General features: G+C 41.8%; 1 protein-coding gene across 1 annotated transcript in view; it reads left to right on the top strand.

The window, feature by feature from the left end:
- LOC117732355 (A disintegrin and metalloproteinase with thrombospondin motifs 20) overlaps nucleotides 1–21,938 on the top strand; it is a 71,527-nt gene extending 49,589 nt beyond the window's left edge. The window contains exons 27-39 of the mRNA XM_034535254.1: nucleotides 654–815; nucleotides 1,032–1,208; nucleotides 12,593–12,760; nucleotides 16,179–16,355; nucleotides 17,206–17,376; nucleotides 17,704–17,910; nucleotides 18,060–18,189; nucleotides 19,026–19,120; nucleotides 19,215–19,309; nucleotides 19,449–19,582; nucleotides 21,104–21,195; nucleotides 21,471–21,575; nucleotides 21,849–21,938. Coding sequence (XP_034391145.1) covers nucleotides 654–815; nucleotides 1,032–1,208; nucleotides 12,593–12,760; nucleotides 16,179–16,355; nucleotides 17,206–17,376; nucleotides 17,704–17,910; nucleotides 18,060–18,189; nucleotides 19,026–19,120; nucleotides 19,215–19,309; nucleotides 19,449–19,582; nucleotides 21,104–21,195; nucleotides 21,471–21,575; nucleotides 21,849–21,938 — 1,803 coding nt within the window. The remainder of the gene's footprint in view (nucleotides 1–653; nucleotides 816–1,031; nucleotides 1,209–12,592; nucleotides 12,761–16,178; nucleotides 16,356–17,205; nucleotides 17,377–17,703; nucleotides 17,911–18,059; nucleotides 18,190–19,025; nucleotides 19,121–19,214; nucleotides 19,310–19,448; nucleotides 19,583–21,103; nucleotides 21,196–21,470; nucleotides 21,576–21,848) is intronic.
- The last annotated feature ends 1,078 nt before the right edge of the window (nucleotides 21,939–23,016 follow it).

Below are 23,016 nucleotides of genomic sequence, written 5' to 3' on the forward strand. Positions count from 1 at the left end.
CAGGGCTGTGTGGTTTAGTGTTTGAGAACGACCTTCATGGAATGACGTTTTCCATCTTCAGAAGATCATTTTTAGAACAGTGTGCACTTGGGTTTGGTCTGTTTTGTTTGGTAAATTTAGCAAAACAGCTTTTTATGTGTATTTCTTTTTTGTTTGTGCCAGATTCTTTCTGGTTCGTAAACACTTAAACCACCACATTTAAATTTAAATCAGTGGAATCTGTGACAATTGTGAACAATTGTGACCACACACATGTTAGATGAAAGACGAGTGTTTCTGAGCTTTCAACCACATCCCATCGCCGTATTCAGCAAATAGAACGTGCTCAAGTGTCACATATTGTGACTCAGTAGAACACTTCAGTTATATAAAAAGGTCATATATTACGGATAGATTGTTTTTCCAAGGAATTTACTTCACATCTGCCAAAAATGTAAGCATAAAAAATGGTGGGATAGTCAAAAGTTTCAGAAATAATTCAGCAAGTGAACCTTGAGAAATAATAATTGACACGTGGCAGAAAAAAAGAAAAAAAAAGAAGAAAATCCGTCTTTGTTTTATTCCTCATAATAGACCTTTTATGCATAAAGTAGGTGTCGTACCTCCGTGTGTGCATCTGCATCGTCCTCATTGGTGCTCCCTGTACTCTGCAGTGCTCCAGTACCTGCGCAGGAGGTTTCCAGAGGCGAGTGGTGGTGTGCCAGGATGCCGACGGACGCAGCAGCAGCTACTGCGATGAGAGGGTCAAACCGGCCGAGTCCAAGGGCTGCGACTCCGGACCCTGTCCTCTGTGGAACTTCGGTGTCTGGGGAGAGGTGAGCTCATATTGACAGTTCGAAACGCAGTTGTGAACTTTATTACATGTCCCACACGTTTTGCGTGTTCATCCTTATTGTCTGTTGGGTCTCCAAATGGGACGTTCTCAATCTGAGAGCTGAAACTGTTCAGAAAAAGCTCATTATAAGACACATTATTATATAATTGCTGTATTGTGTACTAAATACATTGTTATTTTGTTTGCTACCCCTTAGTGCACACAGACGTGTGGGGGTGGAAGGAGGACCCGCCTGGTGGTTTGTCAAAGGCCCAGCGGCCAGAGGCTAAACAGCTACAACTGCGACATCCTGGAAAAGCCGCCCGACATGGAGCAATGCAACCTGCAGCCCTGCCCGGGCTCTGCCTCCTGGCACCGCCAACCATGGAAGCCGGTACGATAGTACTAACTCGTTTTCCTCCAACACTTACCTTCCTCACTGAGGGCGCGTCACTGTGAGTAGATGCGGTGTGGGCTCAGATGACTTCAGACATGTGTACTGAGTGTGTTTGTAGCCTCAAACTGTGGGAGATCCTGAAGTGAGCGCCGGGTATCGAGGTCCACTGTTGTTTAGCCAGCGCCAGCCCACCCAGGTGGGCCCCGCAGGGGCACAGTGCTGATTAGAATCAAGAAATACACAAAAACACAATGCTGCTCCACTGAGGGGATCATTAAAAACACATGAATCCCATTTTGAGCCAAGGCTCCAAATTAAGACCTATAAGTCAGGACAGTGTTGTCCAACAATGCCATATATTTGTAGAGGCATAACTCTAGAACATATTTATTTCATATATGAGGCGTGAAGTAAATGTTCTTTGTTGTTTTTTTCCCCTGTATCCGAAGTACACAAGTGTATATTTGTGTATAAGAGTTAATATTATGACCTTTATGGAACAGCAACAAATGACTGTCGGTGTATTTTGTATGTGTTTCTTTGTACAGTATGATTTTATTTTTCAAGTAGCTAGTTTTGGTTACTGAATATTTTATTTAATATTTTTGCTGGTGCTCTTGGTCAGACCTCTCGTATCTCTCTATGAGTAAATACAGTTTGTACAGAGGAAAATATTTTCAATACATGTTTCATTTGTATTTTTGATAATGTGTTTTTTTACTTAAGTTGAAATGCAATTTAAAATGGCTTCATATCTGTCAGGTTAAACTATTTGAAATAATCTACATTATCACAAAAGCAAATAAACTAATAAACAATACAAATACATTTGAAAAACAATATCCCAAAATGTTACTTAAAATGCCTTAAAATGCCAAGGGGTTGAACAAAATAAACATTATAGGAAAACATTTTTCTTATAGATGTTAATTATTTTAAGTATTAATAAAGTATATTGGATAATATATGATGTAGTCTTCATCACATAGGAAAACAGGCATAAATGCTTATAAACTATTAAAATACCTTTTGTCATATGTCACAACAACAATGGTTTGTCAAAATGTATCATCCAATGTGTTGATTAAAACGGTGGGAATTTTGGATTTAATCCTAACGTCATATCTGTGAAAGGAAGTCAGTCTGAGGTTTAATCCAGTCGTTCTGCAAACAGCCACAATAAAAGTCATATTGTTATTCATTATGATAAGGTGCTATTAAACTTTCTATAACGTTTTATAATGGTGCATTATCAGTATCGAGAAGATAGAGTTTCATCATATTTCCAGACTAAGAATAAATGAATTTATTCTGTTAAAGGTAGGCAGCATCAGTGCAGCTTATTGAATATAATACAATGCAGTAAATCGGGGTTATCAATGAGCGGTTCTTTTTCAGCTTTCGTCGTTGTTCGTCAAACAAACTAAAGCACACAGATACCTCCTCCTTTTAAAGTCAGAGTCATTTGTTGCTGTGTCTCTTTTTATTCCTTTGGCCAGTGTTTGTATTTCTGAAGGATTTCTTTTTTTTTTTTTCTTCAAAAATTAAACTTATTTATTTGTTTACAATAGATTATTAATTCTTGCAACTTTAATGTTTTTGTTCCAGTTTAGATCGATGTAACACTTTACTTGAATTATTTGTCATTGCACACACACACGCACACACGCACACACACACACACACACACACACACACACACACACAAACACACACACACACACACACACACACACACACATCACCTGACCATTACTGGTTGGGGCCTTTTAATATAGTAAGCTTAAAGAATGCCTGCTGGCCATTTCCCTTATGTGACCGAATCAGCAACATACATATTGCGTCACATACATTTTCCGTATAGAAGGCCAGCTTAGTGTATAATCCATACTTAACACATTATGCTGCCGGGAATTTTGGCAGGTGAAAACATTTGGTTCTTGGAAGTTTATAAGATCACAACATCTAAATCCCTCTGGCAAGGTCGTAAGGCTTTCCCGTTGCCGCAGCGATGTAGGCGTGTCAGTACACAATGACATCAGCGATAGGCGTGGTCATAGCTGTAACGAGGCAGTGAGATATTACTATTCAGCTGGGTATTAAGTTACATGTTAAGGTCAGTTCAGGATTTAAAAGCGCTGTGAAAACGTAGATAACTCTGCAACTGTAAAGCTCTCACTCAATGCAGGAGCCGCGGTACTTTAGCCATATAAAGTCTGAGTGTGTGTCAGGCACTGTGCGGCTTTGCAGATTTCAGGTTCTTCTAAATATAACATGTTAGTACCCTGAATTATATTCTGCTTAAAGCAACATGACATTATCATGACACATATTCCAGGTGAAGTGTTGCAGCTGGGTCTAGATTTATGTCCACGTCCTCTCAGTCAGGATGTGTGCACTCTCCTTCTTTTTTTTCTTTTTGCTTCTCTCGTTGTGTGTCGTTCTCAACTCTGACTTTCACTGCAACCAAGACTCCTCAGCCATGGCAGTTCCCCCCCCCCCCCACCCTCTCAGTCCATTCTTATTTTTAACCCCTGTGGTGCAAAATTGCCCAACTCGAAGGCGCAATTCTATTTTATTTTTCATATTTTGGTTGGTTTTGTTGTTCTTATTGCTATTTATTTCATTCACGTGCAAAAAATAAATAAATACATAAACATGTTGAATTAGCTTTTTCCCCCCCATTGTAAAGATTATTAAAGAAACATAACTGTGGAATTTGTGTTGTTTCTAAATGCAATATTTTGCTGGCAAACAAAACACAGGTCTGTGCCTTTAACTTGTACTCTAGAGGAAGAGCTCAAGGTTATGAGCACATGTGAATCCTATACGGACGTCTCTCTAGGGAACTCGAAAACAAAACAAGACACAGTTCACTGCAAAAGAGTAACACTTGGAAATATAGTTTATTGCTTTCACAGTTGTTGATACAGCAGGTCTTTTTTTATATACAGTAGTTTCATAGTACACTAATATGCTGTGGCAAATGGGCATGCAATATATCCAGCAGGCTTTTGCAGTATATAGTGTGAGGTGAATTATTACAAACTCATAGAAAAGACTTGACTTGTAGGGCATTATGTGGTATTTTGGTATTTGACCCTCAATTGACATTATTCTCTTTACCCCCCCCCTTTTTTTTTTAAGCCTTATATAATAATTCAGTCTTTGGGGGCATATTTAAAAATCTGTATTTAAATTATCTGTAGTACTTCACATACCTCTGCATAATGTGGTGTAAAAACACTGCAGGCCTTTTCCTTTTATGCGTTTCAACATTTCATTTTATAATGTCCCTGGAGAAAACAAGACAGTATACAGTCCAAATCAAACTTTGCCGCTGGGTGGCACATCTGTTTACCATTGCATTATTGGAGCACTCTGTAATGCATTTGGCAGGAGACCTGCAGAGTATTACTTTTACTACGACAATAATTGGTATTAATGCATGCTGGCAAGGTTTGTTTAGTTGAGGAGATCCAAATGCAAGTCCTGGAAAGCCAGTATTTACAGAACACTGCTGATTTAATCATTTTATATTGTTCTGAGGTCACTCTTTGAAGTAAAGCACACGTGTGAGAAGTAATATTAGGCAGAATATTCGGATAATGTAGCGATTCCAGTTACTTTAACATAGACTTCAAGCAACTCAAAGTAGACCACATCAGATTATATCTACATATAACTGTATAAAGCAACAGCAAAATCCTACATTCATTATTATAAAATGGTTAAATCAGAGAACAGCAATGATTACCGTATATCATTTCTTTTACATATGTGTCCTCTATCACATATTGCAGGACGCCTCTGTGCCATTTAAACACATTTTGTAATGGCAATGTTTATGAGCTGATGCTCTTTCAGAGTCAAGAGGATGATACCATGTTCTTGCATTAGGTAACTTTGTCAAAATATTTCTTATGGCTTCAGATTGCATCTTACCTTATGTAATGGCCTCTTCTGTTAGTACCCACACAATATGTTTCTTTGCCTAAATCAATGTAAATCACACCAGTTTGCAGTAGTAGCTAATCAATTAAATACTTTAATTTTAAATATATATCAAGTTCTCAAATACATTTCACAAATGCTCTATATTCTCTCTAAATATCTCATATTATTATATACTGTTGTAAGGTAGTTAGCTATCCTACAAGTAGCATTACTTGTAAAGCGTTTCAGCCACGCCTTTGTGTTTCATCTCATGTTTCAGAGGTTGGTTACATTCCTGGAAATAAACCAAAATACTTGTTAACAAGGGAATAACTTTAATATTTAATAATTAATTAATAACTTTAAAATATTCCTAAATGTGCATTGCTGCCTGACAACATTTGATCATCAAGAGTAATATTTTATAATGGCATTCAATATTAGAAGGACATTAACATTTTTTAAAAATTAAATAAATAGGAACATTTTTCAAATGGTATTAAATCAATAGTTTAGTTTATCCCTCAAAAATATTCTGCCGCTATTTTAATCCCTGGACCTTTAAACATTTCTAATAATCTTTCAGAGACACCTTTAAAATGAATGAATGATTGCTAAAGCTATATTAATTTTACAAACACTAATAATCTAAACACATTTGTCATGCATAAAGAAGAAAAGACACAAAACAATTATCAAATTTATTGCAGAGATTTATGGTTTCAGACACAGTGCAACATATATACGATGTAACGAGTAATGCAAATATCATTAACTAATGACCCACCTTAAAATAAATCTCAATGTCTCGTGTGCAAGTATCAACAATAAGGCTGTGTGTGATACATTGGCAACCAAGGCATCATTTTAGTAATTTATGCCTGTTTGTTGCTAACAAAAACATACCGTTTCCTGTCGAGAGTGGCTTTCCCATGCATGGGGGATCGGAGTTGAGCATCTGTGACCTAATCATGCTGCTTCAAATGAAACCCACATGCACAGCATTGACATACTTGACCTTGGCCTCAGGGCAGTGGGCAAGAACACTCTGCAAACCTGTCACCCTGGGGTCAGTTGGCCGTGACATCATTGGCCTTGTGTTTCCTGATCCTGCACATGTGCCAGTCGAGTGTGAGCAATTGAAGCGGTGGCTGGACGGTCCCCTGTGGTCCTCACGAGCACGGCTCTTGTCACGGCTTTGATTTTAAATCTGAGTCGTAGGGAGATATTGTTTCAATTCAGCCTTTAAGAGAAAGCAAAATAGTTCAGTTGATGAGTTGCTGGTTAAGAGTCTCCCACTATGGCCTGCAGATTTTGGCAAACCGTTAAGACTTTGGAGGCCAGAAAAAAACAGAAGCTTTTGAGACGTTATCTAAAGATTCTGAATATTTGGATCCCAGCATGGCTTTCACATTAGGAATTGAAGCCTCTTTTGGGTCAAGCAGTTGAATTACATGAAGATAAGCTTAACATATTACTTGCTGTAATGTAGATTGTGTTTGCCAGAACTTGCACAGTCATCCTCTAAATGTAGTGTAGAGCAGTTAAAAGATGATATTAGTGCTTTCCCTGTAGAAGTAAAGCCCCACCTGGAAGTTAATCCGAGTTCACTCCGAACCACAATGATGTTTGCGTAGGGCATTGGAGGAAATTAATAGATGAGCCCATCTAGTAACGGTCGATGTTATTTTGTGGGTGATCCAAGGTGGGAGCAGATGTAGTGAGATGGAATGAAAAGAGACAAGCCGTGAAAGTCTGGAAGCATTTAGATCGGTCTACCCCGGGCTCATAGGGAACATGGCCTCACTCTGACACAGGTTGAGTGGGCCTGCTTTTCCTCAACTCGTTTGGTCAAGTATTATAAAGTGGTTGTAGGCCTCTAGGAGCCACTTCATAGACTCTACTTAAATGGATATTCTTCTCACAGGTTACCACATCAGACTCGATGGGGCCTGGTCCTGTTTGGGCCTGTCGGTGCTATCACGTTGATGGAGTGAAATGGAGTTTGTGGGACTCGACATCTCTGCCAAAGAGCTTTTTCCCCTCTTGTTGAAGGGACAGTGATAGATTGGATGTTCAAGCCCACTTTAAGTAACAGGGGAATAATAGTCCTTAATTTAAACTTTAGCATAGGGCTGTTTAGCTTCACTGTAAGAGTTAGAGATGAAGCGGTACTTGTACCGTACTAGTTGACTGCGTGGTGTACTTCTACCTGTCAGGTCTTTTTTCTCATGGTTATATGTTGGCAGGGCCAGTGGTCCACAGATGTTTAGGAATTTTAGAATCTGAAACCATCAAATATTTGCCATTCATGCTTGAAAATTGGATTAATTCAACAATTGCCAAAATGGTTGCTGCATTTTTCTCTTGATCGACGAATTAATGAATCAACTTGTTTTTTCCAGCTCTATATAAGTATTTTTTTTAAATTTGTATTGCTATTATTACTCATAGCTTCATATTACCGTGTCAGTAATCACTTCAACTACTTTTCCTTCTTTCATTTGTTAAAGTGACAAAAGCTGTCTAGGATTGGCGGTATTTTTGCATTACGAACCGCTGCATTATGCATTTGGGTTGACTGAAACAAATCTTCATGCTGAGTTCAAGGGGCTGAAATCAAAACCTGATGTTTATCTCTGATGTTGTAGACGTTTTCAAACCCTTTTTGCTATTGTTCTGGAAATGTGTTGACCAGGCAGGGCACATCAGGAATCATTTTATTTTTCTCTCACTGATAAAGCGTTTTCGGGTTCATCACGTGGAGGCATGTGTCCGATGTCAAGGCCCAATGGACTGAAATCAAACGCAGGTTTAGCAGAGCTTCAGAAATAGACACAGTGGACAACGGTGTGTGGGTGGTTAGGTATACAAAGCAGTAGCAATTTTGCTAAACACTGCAATTTGCACTTCAATACCAACAGAGCCCTCTATCGTCTCTCTATAATGCTGCCATGAAAGGAATATTGTAATTAGTGTTTTGCTTGTGCATATGTGGTAATAAGATACAAGCATACCAGGTGTGGATTTCTCTCTTTTAACTATAGTATTCTCCTTCTTCTCTTGCATCGTTTTCTTTATGTTTTTATTCTTTTTCTTAGCGGGAAGAGCGACTTAGACTCTAACTAACTACTTTATAACTTTCCTGTTGATCTGCTGTATTTTTTAAGCTCTGTCATCAATAATTAGCTTCCCCCCACCCCCTCCTATCTATTCCTTATTCCCATCTGCAGCAGAGTACACATGTGAGCATTGCTTGATGTTTCAGAATAACATAGTTATGGGAAAAAGCTCTCAGTGGAATGTTTAGACGGGCGTAAAAACTCTGTTTTGTCATTTCGTTTTGACTTATGGTTTCTTGGTGTATCTTTCCTGAGTGCTGTTGACTTAAAAAGGAAACTGTGTTGGAGAAACTGTATGTGGCTCCTCAACCGGTTGTTTATTTAACTCTTGAAACATGGCAAAGTGCAGGAACTGCATTGATCGAGACTATGTCATACAATCAGTTCCTTTCTCAAATTAATGCTGCTCATATCTAAACATTCCTCTGTACTGTAGTGCCAGTAAAAGAACTGTATTTTGAACGTGGATATCTGGGCATATATATATATATTTTTATTCATCATATGGTTTTTATAGTTCAAAGCATGTTGTGAGATTGGCCAGGGTAAAATGAATAAAGGTAAGCGTGATGCTTGGGATATGATAATTTCACACTGCTCCTGTGCGTGGTTTCAAACGAGCTATTTTGGCCTGATGGATAAAAGATCTATGACTCTTGACATTCCTCTGCCCCATGACGCCGCTCTTACCAGCTGTTCCCATGTTGACAACATGTGTTGTTTTGACTCCTGTCTTTGAAACCTCACTGCAAAACATGCAAAAAAGGGGAAAAAAAACAAGCAGCCTGAATGTCCTCGTTCCCTCTTGTCTCCTTCTTTCTCTGATTTACAGTTTAATAAATGCACCCGAGGACATTGTGATAACGATTAGCTCTCACAGAAGACATGACAATGCCTTGAAGGGCGTTCGGTTCCCAACTATTACAACTTGCATGGTTTGGAGGGCAGATTAATTAAGATTGAATGAGCATAGTTTACCGTGTACCGTAGATATGTACTGTATCTCACGACCTTGACAACGGGGTATGATTCTACTTCACAGTCTTCACTTGCAAGTTTGTTCTTGCTCCGAGTCGACACAGATCTCCTTTGAAGAGTGTAACTACAGCTACCATATGCTCGGTATTACCATCCTCTTGCATTGCGAGCGTGCTGCAATTGGATTGGAATTTCGACCTTGGCTCTCACATTTTAAGATATGGTCTCACTTAGAACCACTAAATATAGGAAATGTATAACAACAACAAAAACTAATTTGTGGTCTGAACTTTATACTTAATGCATAATTCCTTCTAAATGGTCACATTACTAACTTGGCTTTAGTCCTATTAGCGGAGTGTGTTCCATAATACAAGTTGTTTCATCATCATGGTTAAGAAACAAGCTAAAATTGGGAATAAACCACCTAGTCTAGCAATTATGTTAAATACAAATACGATGATCGATGATGTTTATGATGGTCTTTCTGATTTCTGAGCCCCGACATGGTTTTCAAAACACTCAATTCTGCTTTAATCACTGAACGAAAGTGTAATTATAGTTCTCACATTAACACCGTTTCCATGCTTGAAGCCATAGGGATCATTAATCAAATAAAAGCACATTTACACACAAGGCCGCTTTGATCCGTGTTGGCTTTGTGGAATCTACCTTCTGCTCAGAATTAGCTGCTTTGATAGCGACGTTGGCTGAGTGACGGCTATTTAAACTCCCGTCAAGTTTCTCTCGGATGCCTTACAGTTTCCATGTGTCCTATTGGCTTACCTGTTCACAGAAATGCACTGGGCGGGGTCATCTCGAGGTTGACGCCTCCCTGTCTGAGACAAAGACATTAATGCTCAAAAGAAAAGTATCTCATGTCAGTCTGATTATCCAGGTAGAAGTTATCTGTGGGAGACATGTCTGTACGCAATCACATTTTGTCTGACATCTATGTTAAAAAACGCCCTCGGCTGTTTTTATGGTTTCAGAAAAGGCATGAATTAGCTGGCTCTCGTTTAGCACTCAATTATGTGATTATGTGATTTGTTCCAGAAAACTATCAAATCAAGAAAGCCGCTTAGAGCCACTAAGTATAGAATCATTTGGAGCTGCCTGCTCATTACGTATGGCTTTGAATATCAATTATATCTTTCTCTGCAGAAGTTCTGCTCTGCTTGGGACAAACTTGTCTCACAGAAGCGGTTGAGTCGTCCCATTTTATGGTAATCCACATTATGCTCACCGGATTAGATGAGCTCTAATTCGCCTAATCATGTGAAATTAATTACTGGGACAACATGGGCGGGCAGGTCTGTCTCAAGGTCTGTTTCATTTCCCTTGTGACCCATTGATGTATGTGTTTTTCTCAAGGAGTTGTTCCCCTCCTTCATGTTAAAGTTAGAAACCCATATATTCAAAACACTTCAAAAGCACCAACATATGTTATAACTGAATATGACGTAAATATAGTTCAGATTAAGTACATACACCAAAAATACTTTCATGATACAACGTATGCTTTTTAATAATCCGACACCAGCCTTCAAAGGGACATGCAAAACATCCATTTTAAATGTGACATTCTCCAAACACAGCCGACCACTATTTTTTTTAAAGAGAATAAAGCAGCCCGACGGTACCTCGCCGCACTCGCAGCGGCTGAGCGTAGGTGATAAGTGGAATAGTCTTACCTGAGTGGGTGCTGGTGAGTGAAGCAGCCCAGCTGTGGACCGAGAAGCAGGGGTCCCTGAGTCCTTGCCCTCTTCTTGCTCTCAGAGGTGAAGCTGTCCTCTGGTCCCGCAAGCTGTGCCAGCTCTCTGTGCTCTGTGTTACCAGCCCTGATTAACTAATGGCTGACAGATGAGGTTGGCAGGGTGGAGGGAGGAGCACATTTGCCATACAGCGTCTTTTCTCGCACCGTTAAAATGCAGATACAGTTCAGCTGAGGGAGCACAGCCCGTATGGCTGCGATTTCCTTTCTTCCTCCCTTTTTTTTTCTTCTTCTCCCCCCCCACCCCACACCACCACCCCCTCTTCTGCTTTTACAGCAGTAAGGAGGGGCCAGCTCTCAGCCTCCAACATGTTTGCCGGTCTCTGCTCTTGTCTGAGGTAGAGGGAGTTGTGTTATCATTTTTGACTGAGTGTGCAGCGGGTGTGTGTGAGTCCTCCGCGCTCACGACTAGTCACTCAGCTCCGGCCTCGGCTTTGATGTTCTCCGTACAGCTGAGCCGACCCTGTGTTTAAAATGCCTCGGTAATTGCAATGTGCATGATGCATGTGTGTGCAGTGTCAACCAGTGCCCCCTTACCACACTTAAAAAAGAAAAAGGGCTTTGTTCGAAGGGTTCGAATGGATACTCGATCAGTGTATTATTTTTAAACGATGAATAAATGCCTTTCGGCTCCGAGAAACTGAAGACAAAATCCTCAAGACGTTTGCAAATTGAGGTTTCCGGGGTCCATCGGCTGTAGAATGATCAGTATTATGAGCATATACTGTGTGTGTCTGTGTGGTGTTATGCAACATTCTGAGATCATAATTAGAGGACAATGCAATATTATGTTTATTATCTGGACTGGAAAATATGCTAAGACAAAATGCAACTCTCCTCGTCTTGTGTATTCGATTCCAGCACCCCATTTTTAGAGCTGCTTTGAATGGGGGCGCTCACTCGTCAAGCAGAAACAGCGGGCATCCTAATTGCTGTCTGGCCTCATGAGGACCGAATACTGAATATTTCCATCTACAACCTCAGAGCTGTCAGGGTGTCTGGTTTTCATGCGCGATCTTCGCCGTTCCCGAAAGTATTTCTGGTTTATTCGTACCAGATGATGGTCTTTAGCCGCGTGCATGCATCGGTGTTTCGCTCCGCATCTTCTCTTCGTCTCGCCTCGGCCTCCACTTCACGGCAGCTCTAAAAAAGTAATTCCTCTGTTTACAGGTTTAAATAGTTGGACTGCATTCCGTCCGTGTGAGTGTTTGACAAAAGCTTTTTGGGTGAAATCCATTTCAGTTGCTCGGTTCAATTTGTTTGCAGTGTGTTCACTTGGCCGTGAAATGCAACGAGGGTGCACTGAGAGCTCTTGTGTCGAGGTCTAAATGGTCTTTATGTTGTGAGAGAAACATTTTGTTATGGCTCTGTTCATTTCCATTTGTGGCTACATTCTGTGGAGTTTTTTTAATTATTTAAATTATTTTTTTTGGTGCCATTTTGTAACACCTCTTTGTAACCATGACTGTGATCCCAATCAGTAGAGATCGAGAGCTACGTTCTCCAAGCGAACTTTGCTAACATGCTTTCTTCTTTCCACCCATCCCCCTTCCCTCCCCTTCCCTCTCCAGTGTTCAGTGAGTTGTGGTCGGGGGACCAAGCAGCGAGAGATCGCCTGTGTTTATCAGAACCAAACCAAAATAGAGGAGGAACGCTGCGGTCATCTGTCTCGGCCGCGGACGCAGAAGGCCTGTCGGGCGCGGGGGTGCCCCAGTTGGAAGGCCAACAGGTGGCGGGAGGTATGTTTGCTCTTCTTCCCCATCTCCTCTATCGTGGTGGGGACCGCACTCGCAGTAACTACTGCTAGCAGCTGAAACACAAGCCATAACACAGCTGACGGGTTCCCAGAGGTTTGCAGATGTGGGACATGTACACACGGCAATCACCACTCAGGGTATTCTTGGTCAAGAGCGATGTGTCTTTTCAACAAGTGTGAGCTAAACACAGCAGGCCAGCTTTGTAGAACTGTTTATGCAGTGCACTTTGACGTGAAGATAGATATAGGTTTGAATGATTCAGACAAATGGTTGTGAAGAGCAATCTGCCATACCGCTTCTCATCAGACCACACACTGACCAGCACGTATTTTGCACTAACTTATATTAATAATTAGCGGGTTGCTCAAAATACGCTATCTTAATGGAACACAGAAACGCGCTCGGCCTCCCATACAGACGAAAGCACGATGTTAAGAGCGACACACGTCCTGTAGCACAGCAGGGTTTCTGTACCACTGCACACTGACGGGGTAAAGGCCACGCATGGGGGTGTCGCTAAGGGGGGGTGAAGGCACAGTCAAGCCGCAGTAGCTGCTAACAAAAGGAGATGCATGCAACGCAGTTTTGGCTCAAAGTTATATCGAGATCCCACGGGGACGGAAATATTCCGAGCCAAATTCATCTCGATTCGAAGAGCCGAATGAGAGGAGGAATGATCGGTTGTTCTTTGTCCTGCTCTGTCAGATTACTCTGAGGAGCCATCAGACACCATATAAATACTAAGAGCTTGCACTGGTTGCCTCTTAAAGCTGCAATCAGGGGTTGTTGTTTTTGGCCATTGTTGCTTGGGAAACATCTGGAACTCAGCATTGACGTATTATCAACTTATACGTTTATATTGCTAAGTCAGAGCGAGAATGAACTAAAACAGTATAGTTGGGGAGCTGGAGCACTAAAACAATGATTAAAAAGATGCCGTAAAGCTCTTTAATTATTTGTGGGTTTGTCACTATTCGTGACCACTATCACAAACATGTGTGAACCATTGTTAAATACACATATCGAAGTGTCGATCTTCATCCTCATGAGAGGAGTCACATGGTCGCCATTTGACTATGGCGACCATTGAATATGCTACTTAGTTAATAAAAAGTTAAGTTGTCCTTAGAAAGTCCCTTTCTGGCAGAACGATTCAGTGCTAGCAGTGGTATCACCCACAGGCCGAACAATGTTTCCTGAAAAATAATATCATTATTCCTTAATAAATAAGATGTTCCTAAAAGATGTACCATATCCTGTTTTAAAATCTACTATATCCCTCCTGCTTCCCAAGTAACAGTTGAATCCCAAAAGGTCCATGAAGACCCACGTCCTCCTCCTTCCACAAGACTCCTACCATTCCCCTCTCTTTGAGCGTGTCCTCCTCCTCCTCTCTCTCTCTCTCTCTCTCTCTCACTGGTGTCTGGAAGCAATCATCTTCCTCTGCATACCACCAGCAACCATAAAATCCTCAACTAGGACCTAAATATATGTTTTATATCTTAATATCCATGCATGTGACAACTTTGAAACCTCAACACCCACTGTTAGTTATTCCACAGCTACCCGAGCCTCTTAGTCACCTCTAACTGGTTGTGTAATGGGCAACATGTTAGAGGAGCTGGGGGGCTGTGGACTGCCTATTGAGCCAATGACACAAGAATATTATCCATCATTTGATTATATATATATATATATATATATATATATATATATATATTCAGTGAAATATTTTAGATTGCTGTTACAGAGTTTTCTCATCCAACTTACAATAAATTAATTTCTAATTTGTGTCCCGAGCTATGTCGCAATGCAGATAGTTTTGAGTTGGGGCTTTGTTCGCACATGTTTCTCAGATATCCATTTCTGAAATATTTGCCTCCACCATATTACAAGTGAGGTGAATGGAATTTTTGTTTTGTTTTTAAATACATTAAAAAAAAACAATATTCCTGTTTCAGTGAATAATCTGCAGAAATAGGCTCTATCTCTTCAGTAGAAAGTAGTTTTCAGTGTATTTTGTGGATTATCGGATGTTAAATGGACAGTTTGGACACATTGTTGGATTTTCAAAGGCTGCATCACAAATACAAATCCATCAAAAGCCATTGTCTCAAAGGTGGATGTATTACTTCCTGGGCAAAAGAAAAACAAGGGGAAAAAGGTTGATACGGTCTGGTGGGACTCAGTCAACACCACTATGAAATCATACCGCCACTGATAGAACACTGCTAGTCTTTTGGAGGAATACAGTATCAGGTTTCACAGTGAACACATCAAAAATAAAAAATGTGGGTATTTTAAGGTCAGATTTCCTGTTGTGCTTGCCCCTTCATATTCAACCACACACACACACTCCGTAATGATAACACACAACCACACATAGAAACGAACAACATAAATACGTCTGGACGTTTTGGGGAAATGTGATATTTGCTGAATAATGCACAGATTATCTGACTTTGTGAAATGGCTGAGGCCTGCCTGACACTGTTCTTTGAGGTCTGGAGGAGACTTGGAGAGAAATCAGCCTGATCAGCTCAAGCCTTACAAAGCGCTTCCTCAGTATGCAGGTATGCTCCTCAAAGCACATCAAAGAGATGTTTGAGATAGACCTTCGTGTGACCCCAGATATACGTCGCACAAAGAAGCGTCAAACTGCCTTTGGATGTATAAAGTACATTGTTCAGGGGCATCAAAGCAGTACAACCGACACTGCAGACCACTCAAACGTTTTGATATATATCGTCACAACATATGAAAGAAGAAATAACACAATTCTTCTCTTGCAAACGTAATTACGTACGTAATTAACACACTCAGTGATTTTGCTAATGTTGCCCCATTTGGCCTGCAGTAGCTCACGTTAAAATACTTCCCATTACTGAGTCAGTTCGCTGACTTTATGACTCGTTTTAGCACATCAAACATAAACAATTCAAAGATTAACTATAAGACTTGTATATTTTAGGCAACATTAGTATTCTTGTTGCAGTACCGTAGTTAGCCTCTTGGAAATAATTGCGGCAAATACAGATGGACGAAAGTCAATGCCGCAGAGGTCGCAGCATCCGGACTCTATTGGTCAAACTCTCAAAACACAGGATACTAAATTTCCGATTATGCACCTCAGTTGCATCTTTCAGATAACACCCAAGCCTTCAAAGTGGCAAATTATTTGAAACCTTTTTTGTTAGCGCTGTGGAGATATCTGCGAACTTCAGGTGTGATATGAGCGGAGGGAGAGAAATGAGGTTGGATGGCTGTCCAAATAAGTATAATTCTCCCGTTACATCCTTGGCCGCATGCTGTTCAGAAGCGCAACACCAGATATGTACGCGGAATATTACGATCCATTCACTGCCCCTTTCTCATTCAGATGTGTGTTCTGTTTCGCCAGTGTTCGGTCACCTGTGGAGTCGGAGTGCAGAAGCGAGATGTTTACTGCAGACTCAAAGGCACTGGTCAGGTCAGAGAGGATCTGTGTGACGCTCACCAGCGTCTCGCCATCGTCCGGCCTTGCCAACATGAAGAATGCATCACCCAGTACACTTGGGTCGCTGGTGAATGGGAAGAAGTAAGTACTTACTCATTCTCCTCTTTACAAGGTCCCCACGAACAGATGTCTAACCATCTCATTAAGGTTTTTATTGGCTGAGATCTCCGCTCTCTCTCTCTCTCTCTCTCTCTCTCTCTCTCTCTCTCTCTCTCTCTCTCTGTCTGTCTCTGCACCGTTAAAAGGACGACCTGCATGTACCCCTTCTCTCTCACATCAATCATGAGGGCTTTGGTGATAACCATCAGTCGGCAAATCATATCAAACCTCAGGGCATTCATGGCCGTCATCGTCTTTTGTGCTGCTGAATATCACTGCTCCGTGTGTCACGCTAGCAGATTGCAGTTTTCTTTGCTCATCTTTCTTTAATGTCCCGGGCTTTGTCCTCGACTGTGAGGCATAAAAGAGGGGCACCATGTAGGGACATAGCGCCGTGTCCTTCTGCTGCAGAATGTTTGCAGTGTTCAGATTCCTGTCTGTGTTGCCTCAAGAACACTCCAGCCTTCGCTCTGTCACAGTATGGCCCTGACTTTTTACATATATAAATTGTAAGAATCTTCTCCATATCATTACTTCTAAATTATCCTATAAACCCTTACCATGCCCAAGGGAGAACAGCTTAACTTTTATCTTTTATGGCAACGTTTTCAACCTAAACACATGTTTGGGATTGCGCTTCTTGCGAGCTAATGTCGGCATTGTCACACAACACTTAATTTTCTCTACGCCAAAGAGACGTGTTTATTTGGAGAGCTTAGGAGGCGAGCAGGAGTCTGAGAAGTTAAAGATGTTGTACAACACTGCCCCCCCTCTGCCAACTCTTCTTCTCTCTGTTTTCTTCCCCCCGGCTAAATCTAAATTGTCCTCGCAGTGCAATGCAACGTGTGGAGAAGGCACGAGAAGCAGGAAGGTGGGGTGCATGGGCCCAGCGATGACACCCGTCCCGGATGATTACTGTAAACCGTCGCCCTGGCCGCCATCACACCAGGCCTGCAAAGGCGCTGCCTGCCACTACACGTGGATGACGGGGGAATGGTCACAGGTAGGAAGAGAAGAAGTAATAAATACAGCGAATAAAGACAATACAGAGAAATGCTCATCTTAAATTCTCAGAACCAAATGTGACCTCATCAGGTTGCTTGTTTCATGAACAATTGACATTCTGGAGATATAAAGGATTTAGACATTACAAATAGTCTATATTTCAACAGAAATCGGCCTAGGAAAGGGAAGAAATCATGGACAATGAGTCAGACAATATATTCTCATTAATAGCACATTAGTATCACTGAGGCCTATAAGAATAAATCCACATTTACTCATGCCCGTCTTTAGTAACCGTCAGTGTCCTTGTGTCTGTGTGGCTCAGTGCTCTGCCAGCTGCGGTGTGGGCTACCAGCAGCGTATCGTCTCCTGCTCCGCGATGCCCTCCTCTCGGGCTCGGCGTCCGTATGCTGCTGCCCCGCCCTCTTCTGCCGGCACCCACTGCCCCGAGCCCCACCCTCCTGGCTCCCGGCCTTGCCTCCTCGTTGACTGCCCACACACAACCTACTGGAAAGTTGGCCCATGGAGCAAGGTGAAACAGAAAAGCTATGTTTTCCACAAAACATTTTGATTTGAATGACTTGTGCGTTCTGATGATATGCGGATTTGGATCTCTGCCCGCAGCTTATTTAATCGTTGTTTTTGTAGCCGTGGGATTGAATGCTTTTCTGTGTGTGCCAGTGTTCGCAGACCTGTGGGGCCGGAGTGATGGAGCGCAGAGTGGAGTGTGTGACCTCCAAAGGTCAACCGTCCAAACATTGCCGACCTTCAGAAAGGCCGGAGTCTCAAGCTGCATGTCAAGCCAGAGAATGTGAGTGGAAACCCACTCTCTCTTCTCTTCTTCGCTTCTCTTCTCTTACCCCGTCATCTCCTCTCCTCTCCTCTCCTCTCAACCGTAAGAGGTATTTTTAAGCTGTTAAGTACATAACTCTAAAATTCTATCATCTGATCCAGGAGTTTGTAGAGTGATGGTATTTATTTGACTGTGCTGTATATGGCTACCAACACCGTATCTGATTGTGTTTACACTCAATTTTTTTTAACACAATAAGCATAACAGCGCCCTCCACTTGAAGCCTCTTGGAGTGATTACTTAGTGGAACAATAAATAGACACTCAGCGGTTTTCACCATAGTGTGAAATGGCCGAGTCTGGCTCAGGGGTGTGAGCCGGGGCCGAGGCTGCCGTCATTGTGGACTTGTAAGCTCTGTAGAACCCGGCAGCGGGCCAAAGGTTGTCGGTTCGCTCCCCCACATTTCAGATTTTTTAGTACTTGCGCATTGGGCTGTTCATTGCCGACTTGGCTTCTGCCAAGTCAGGCACTGCCGAAATTAAAATGATATGCTCGGGTGACAGCCAGTACTGCGGTCAAGTATTAATACTAATCAGCTAATCAGCTTGATATGAGCTCTACAGCAACACGAGTAATGAGATGTTTACGGCAGCTCTCATTTAAGAAGACCAGAGCCAGGAGACCGTCGCTGCTTGTATAGATGTGTTTCATTCATCACCTTGTGCAATCTGTCGCATTGCATTTGTTGACAACAGAGCTGTTGACCTTGTAGTAGAGTTCCTGTCAACGTTTCTTGTTTCCTTGCAGTTGAACTGAAACCTCTCTCCTTCCTCCCTTCCCATTTCTTCACCCAGGCCAGTTATTCGCTTCATGCCGAGAGATCCAGATGAGACTGGGCGTGAAGATAGACGGCGAATACTATCTCAAAGTGAAGTCCCGTATACTACAGGTGTGCCTATTCTGTCGGAAATGCTCCTCCATGACTCCAGCTGCAGCTTCAACCCACAGCCTCTCGTTCATTGTCTCAATGTCTTTGGCTTCAGATTTACTGTGCTGAGATGCAGACTGATTTCCCCAAGGAGTATGTGACCTTGCGCAGTGGTCAGACAGACAACTACTCCGAGGTGTATGGGCACAGGTGTGTATCATGCAGCAACGTATATGTGATGTGTAAATCAGAATGACTGTGCTGCATGTGGATATAGTGCTTGTAGGCGTGTTCAGTATCCTGCGTTTGTCTTGAATGTATCCTGATGCTTCTTGTTGTTCAAACAAAGGTTGCTGAACCCCTTTGAATGTCCGTTTAACGGCAGCCGGAGACAGGACTGCGACTGCAGGAATGATTACTCAGCAGCTGGATACACGCTCTTCCACAAAGTTCGTCTGGACCTGAGCTCCCTGAGGATAATGAGTGAGTAATTACTGTGTGATTGCCTTCCTCGGTCTACTGTAATGAGACCACACATCGGTGTTGTTTTAACCCATCAGACGGCTCGTCCCCTTAGTGCTTCATACCACCTCGGCCCAAACGCAGCATGCTGCTCTCTCTCTCTCTCTCTCTCTCTCTCTCTCTCTCTGCGGAAGTCAAAGCGATGACCTTTCAGTGGTCGGCGTTCACGTCGCTGGGCGAGGACTTGAAAACCCGGGGCCTCTCGGGCAGATACACGTGAGCGCACGGATAAAGGAATGCAACGTGCAACGTGCAACGTGCAACGTGCAACGTGCAGCGTGCAGACATGCACGCCTGCTCTAAAAGCACAGACAGACAATATGCGATGCGGCCTCGCACATTTCTGTCTTTGGCGAGCACACACAAGGAGAAGTGGAGACGCGAGCGCACACACCCATGCATGCAGTTGCGTCCATATTAAACACTTACTCATACGAGCGATCACACGTTCACAGACACGCGAATACACTCACATCTTTAGGCCATACTCCTTCGCTCATTATTATAGTCTGCTCCATCTTCCCTGTTGCGTCTAAGTATGCCTTTGATTAGAGTTTGTGGATTAGTGAACAGCATGTGTGTATGTGTGTGTGCTGAGGGGAAGTTGGATCAGAACATACACACTCATCCTCCCATCCTCCTCGTCTGGTCTGGGTCCTGACAGCACATGTTCCCACCCCCCTCTGCATGGTACTCATTTGGCTTTCAGGCAGCTTGAAGAGAGCTGAAGGGGGGGATAATGAGTTCAAGATGAAGGGAAGCCTCTCGTGAACTTTATCATCATTTTATACAGGGCCACGTGAAGGGAGGGCAGGAAAAGGTACCGGTCATGGTTCTCATGTGTGACAATGCCGGGTAAATGGTAATGAACAAGAGAGTCGGGGAAACAAGGTTTAGATTGAATCGCTGATTTGAAATGTAAAACAGAGATTTGATTTACACATAACCAGATCCTCACAAATCTGCTGTAACCCGTGCCTGATTCTGATGGCTTCATCGTGGATCTGTTTCCTTGTTCAGTAACTCATAAACTCAAAGGGTCTTTTATCAAATCTTTTAGATTCTCTTTTGGACACATTTAGGTGGTCAATATATAATAGGTACACCAGATAGCAAATATATATTACTTTGAAGGTCATTTATTCTGTGATATTTAAATGTGGAATGTTACGATATTTAGAACTTTGTGATGTACATTTGTTAAAAATGTAAGGATATTTGCATGGTGATTTTAAGGTTTACAATAATCTTCAAATATCAATGGAAGACGTTTTGTGTTGTAGACTGATGTCTTAGAAAGAGAAAAACATCCGGCGATGTGACAGAAGTAACATCAACCCTGCAATAAAAAACGGACTTGCATAAACTGCAACTGCAGATGCTCTGTGTGGTTGTTTACCTCCGAGCAGCTGTCTAACCGTCTATGCTTACTTCTGCTGTTGCACATTGTGACTCTAGATTTGTATCTTTGCTGTTTACCAGTCACAGACCTCCAGTTTTCCCAGACTCTTCTTGGTCGACCTGTGCCCTTTGCTACGGCGGGAGATTGTTATAGTGCAGCCAAGTGTCCACAGGTTTGGTGAAATACTTTACATTATAACCTCATAGAAATGTTTCATGCATCCCATTTGTGTTCCATATGTTTTGTTAGTGGCCTGAAAGTCAAAGAAGAGACTTCTTTACAAAACCTTTTCTGCTATAATCCCCTGGACCTGCCTGGGTGAAAACACCCTGTCCTGGGCAATAACGTCAAACTTCTTTATTACTCTATTCAAGGTGCTCATAAGCTCCATCTTCCCGGGTTAATAAGAGTTTAAAATAATAACTCAAATCTGATGTGTGTTTTCAGGGCCAGTTCAGCATTAATCTGATCGGCACTGGTCTCAAAGTGGCTGAAGAAACCAAGTGGACGACACAGGGCAACTATGTTTCCATCAAAGTTCACAGATCTGAGGTAAGAGGCTCGCAGTAGAATGATATAACGGATGTCTTCTGTATGCCCGAGGCTATTTGACTCTTAAGGAATGGATTATGTAATAGATATATTGTTGGAATTGTGCTTCATGTTGGGAGATAGTTGCACTGAAATGTCATCGGAATTTCCATGTTGTATTTCTGTCTGATTCATTAAAGAGGAATCCCCAATGACATTTATGAAGCGTTCATTCTCCGCGTAAAAAGCTGCCCTTTGCCCACTCTTTCCTTTCTCATTTGTCTTTGTATGTAGGACGGAGCAAGAATCTACGGCCGCTGTGGTGGCTTCTGTGGGAAGTGCATTCCCCAGGCTCACAACGGCCTACTCCTTCAAGTCCACTGAGGGCCATGCAGGGACCAAAACCCCTAAACTATTCTGAAGACTAGAAACATGCAATAACAGTGATTTGTTGGACCTCGTCGTCATCTGTAAGTGTGGTGGAGGAGCATTTAACAGTGATCATCCTACTGAAACATACCCACTTCCCAAATGGCAGCTAAAGCATACAAGACACTATGTACAGTACTGTGCAGTGCTACAAAGCCACTGTCTGGTCCTTCATCCAAACGGCTAACTTTGAAGAAGAGCTATATTTGCATGCCAACAGTGTTGCAATCGCTATCAAAAAAACGTCTGTGCTTTGGAACCTACAATGTTATTTTTGTGCATTTATTTAGCATCATACAAAAGGATAGAACATTTCAAAACACTGGGAAAGCAACTGCGTTAACAGTAGTAAAACCTGGTACTTTAAGGAAGAGATCCTCATGTTTAAAAAAAACGTATGGCTATCCTGTGACGTGAAGCATATTCTATGAAAGAAAATACATCTGGTAAAACACTTTTTTACAGAATTAACTTTCAATCAATAAGACAGTATAACAATTGTTATACTGTATGTTTGTGTTAATCAATGCAATCCTCTGGTCAAAAAAAGTGCTCCAAACAAACATTGAAATAGTATTATTTTACAGTGTAACAGTCAATTGGTTAATATAAAAAAGAAGTAATACAAAAACATTGTACTTTTTAAGACTAATACATGAGCTACACTGCAGATCATTTTGGCCTTTAAAAGGTTTAAAGGAAAAGTTTGACATTTTGCTATTTAATCTCTACTTTTTTGTTTGAGTTAGATGAAAAGATTTCACTCTGATTACGGTAAATGTGAAGCGACCACCAGCAGCCGTTAGTTTAGCTTAGCACAAAGACTGGATACAGATAGCCTGGCTCCGTCTCAAGTTACAAAAGCTGGGTACGAGCAGCTCTAAAGGTCATTAGTGAACATGTTGTATGTCATTTGTTTAATCCGAACCCCCCAAAAAAGGATTTAGTTTGATTGAGTTCTGCTAATAAATTATTATGTGCAGGACCAACTAAGATTACCACTGTTCCCAGTCTTTATGCTAAGCTAAGCTAA

The sequence above is a fragment of the Cyclopterus lumpus genome, chromosome 6 (assembly GCF_009769545.1).
Source record: "Cyclopterus lumpus isolate fCycLum1 chromosome 6, fCycLum1.pri, whole genome shotgun sequence".
NCBI classification, from domain to species: domain Eukaryota; kingdom Metazoa; phylum Chordata; class Actinopteri; order Perciformes; family Cyclopteridae; genus Cyclopterus; species Cyclopterus lumpus.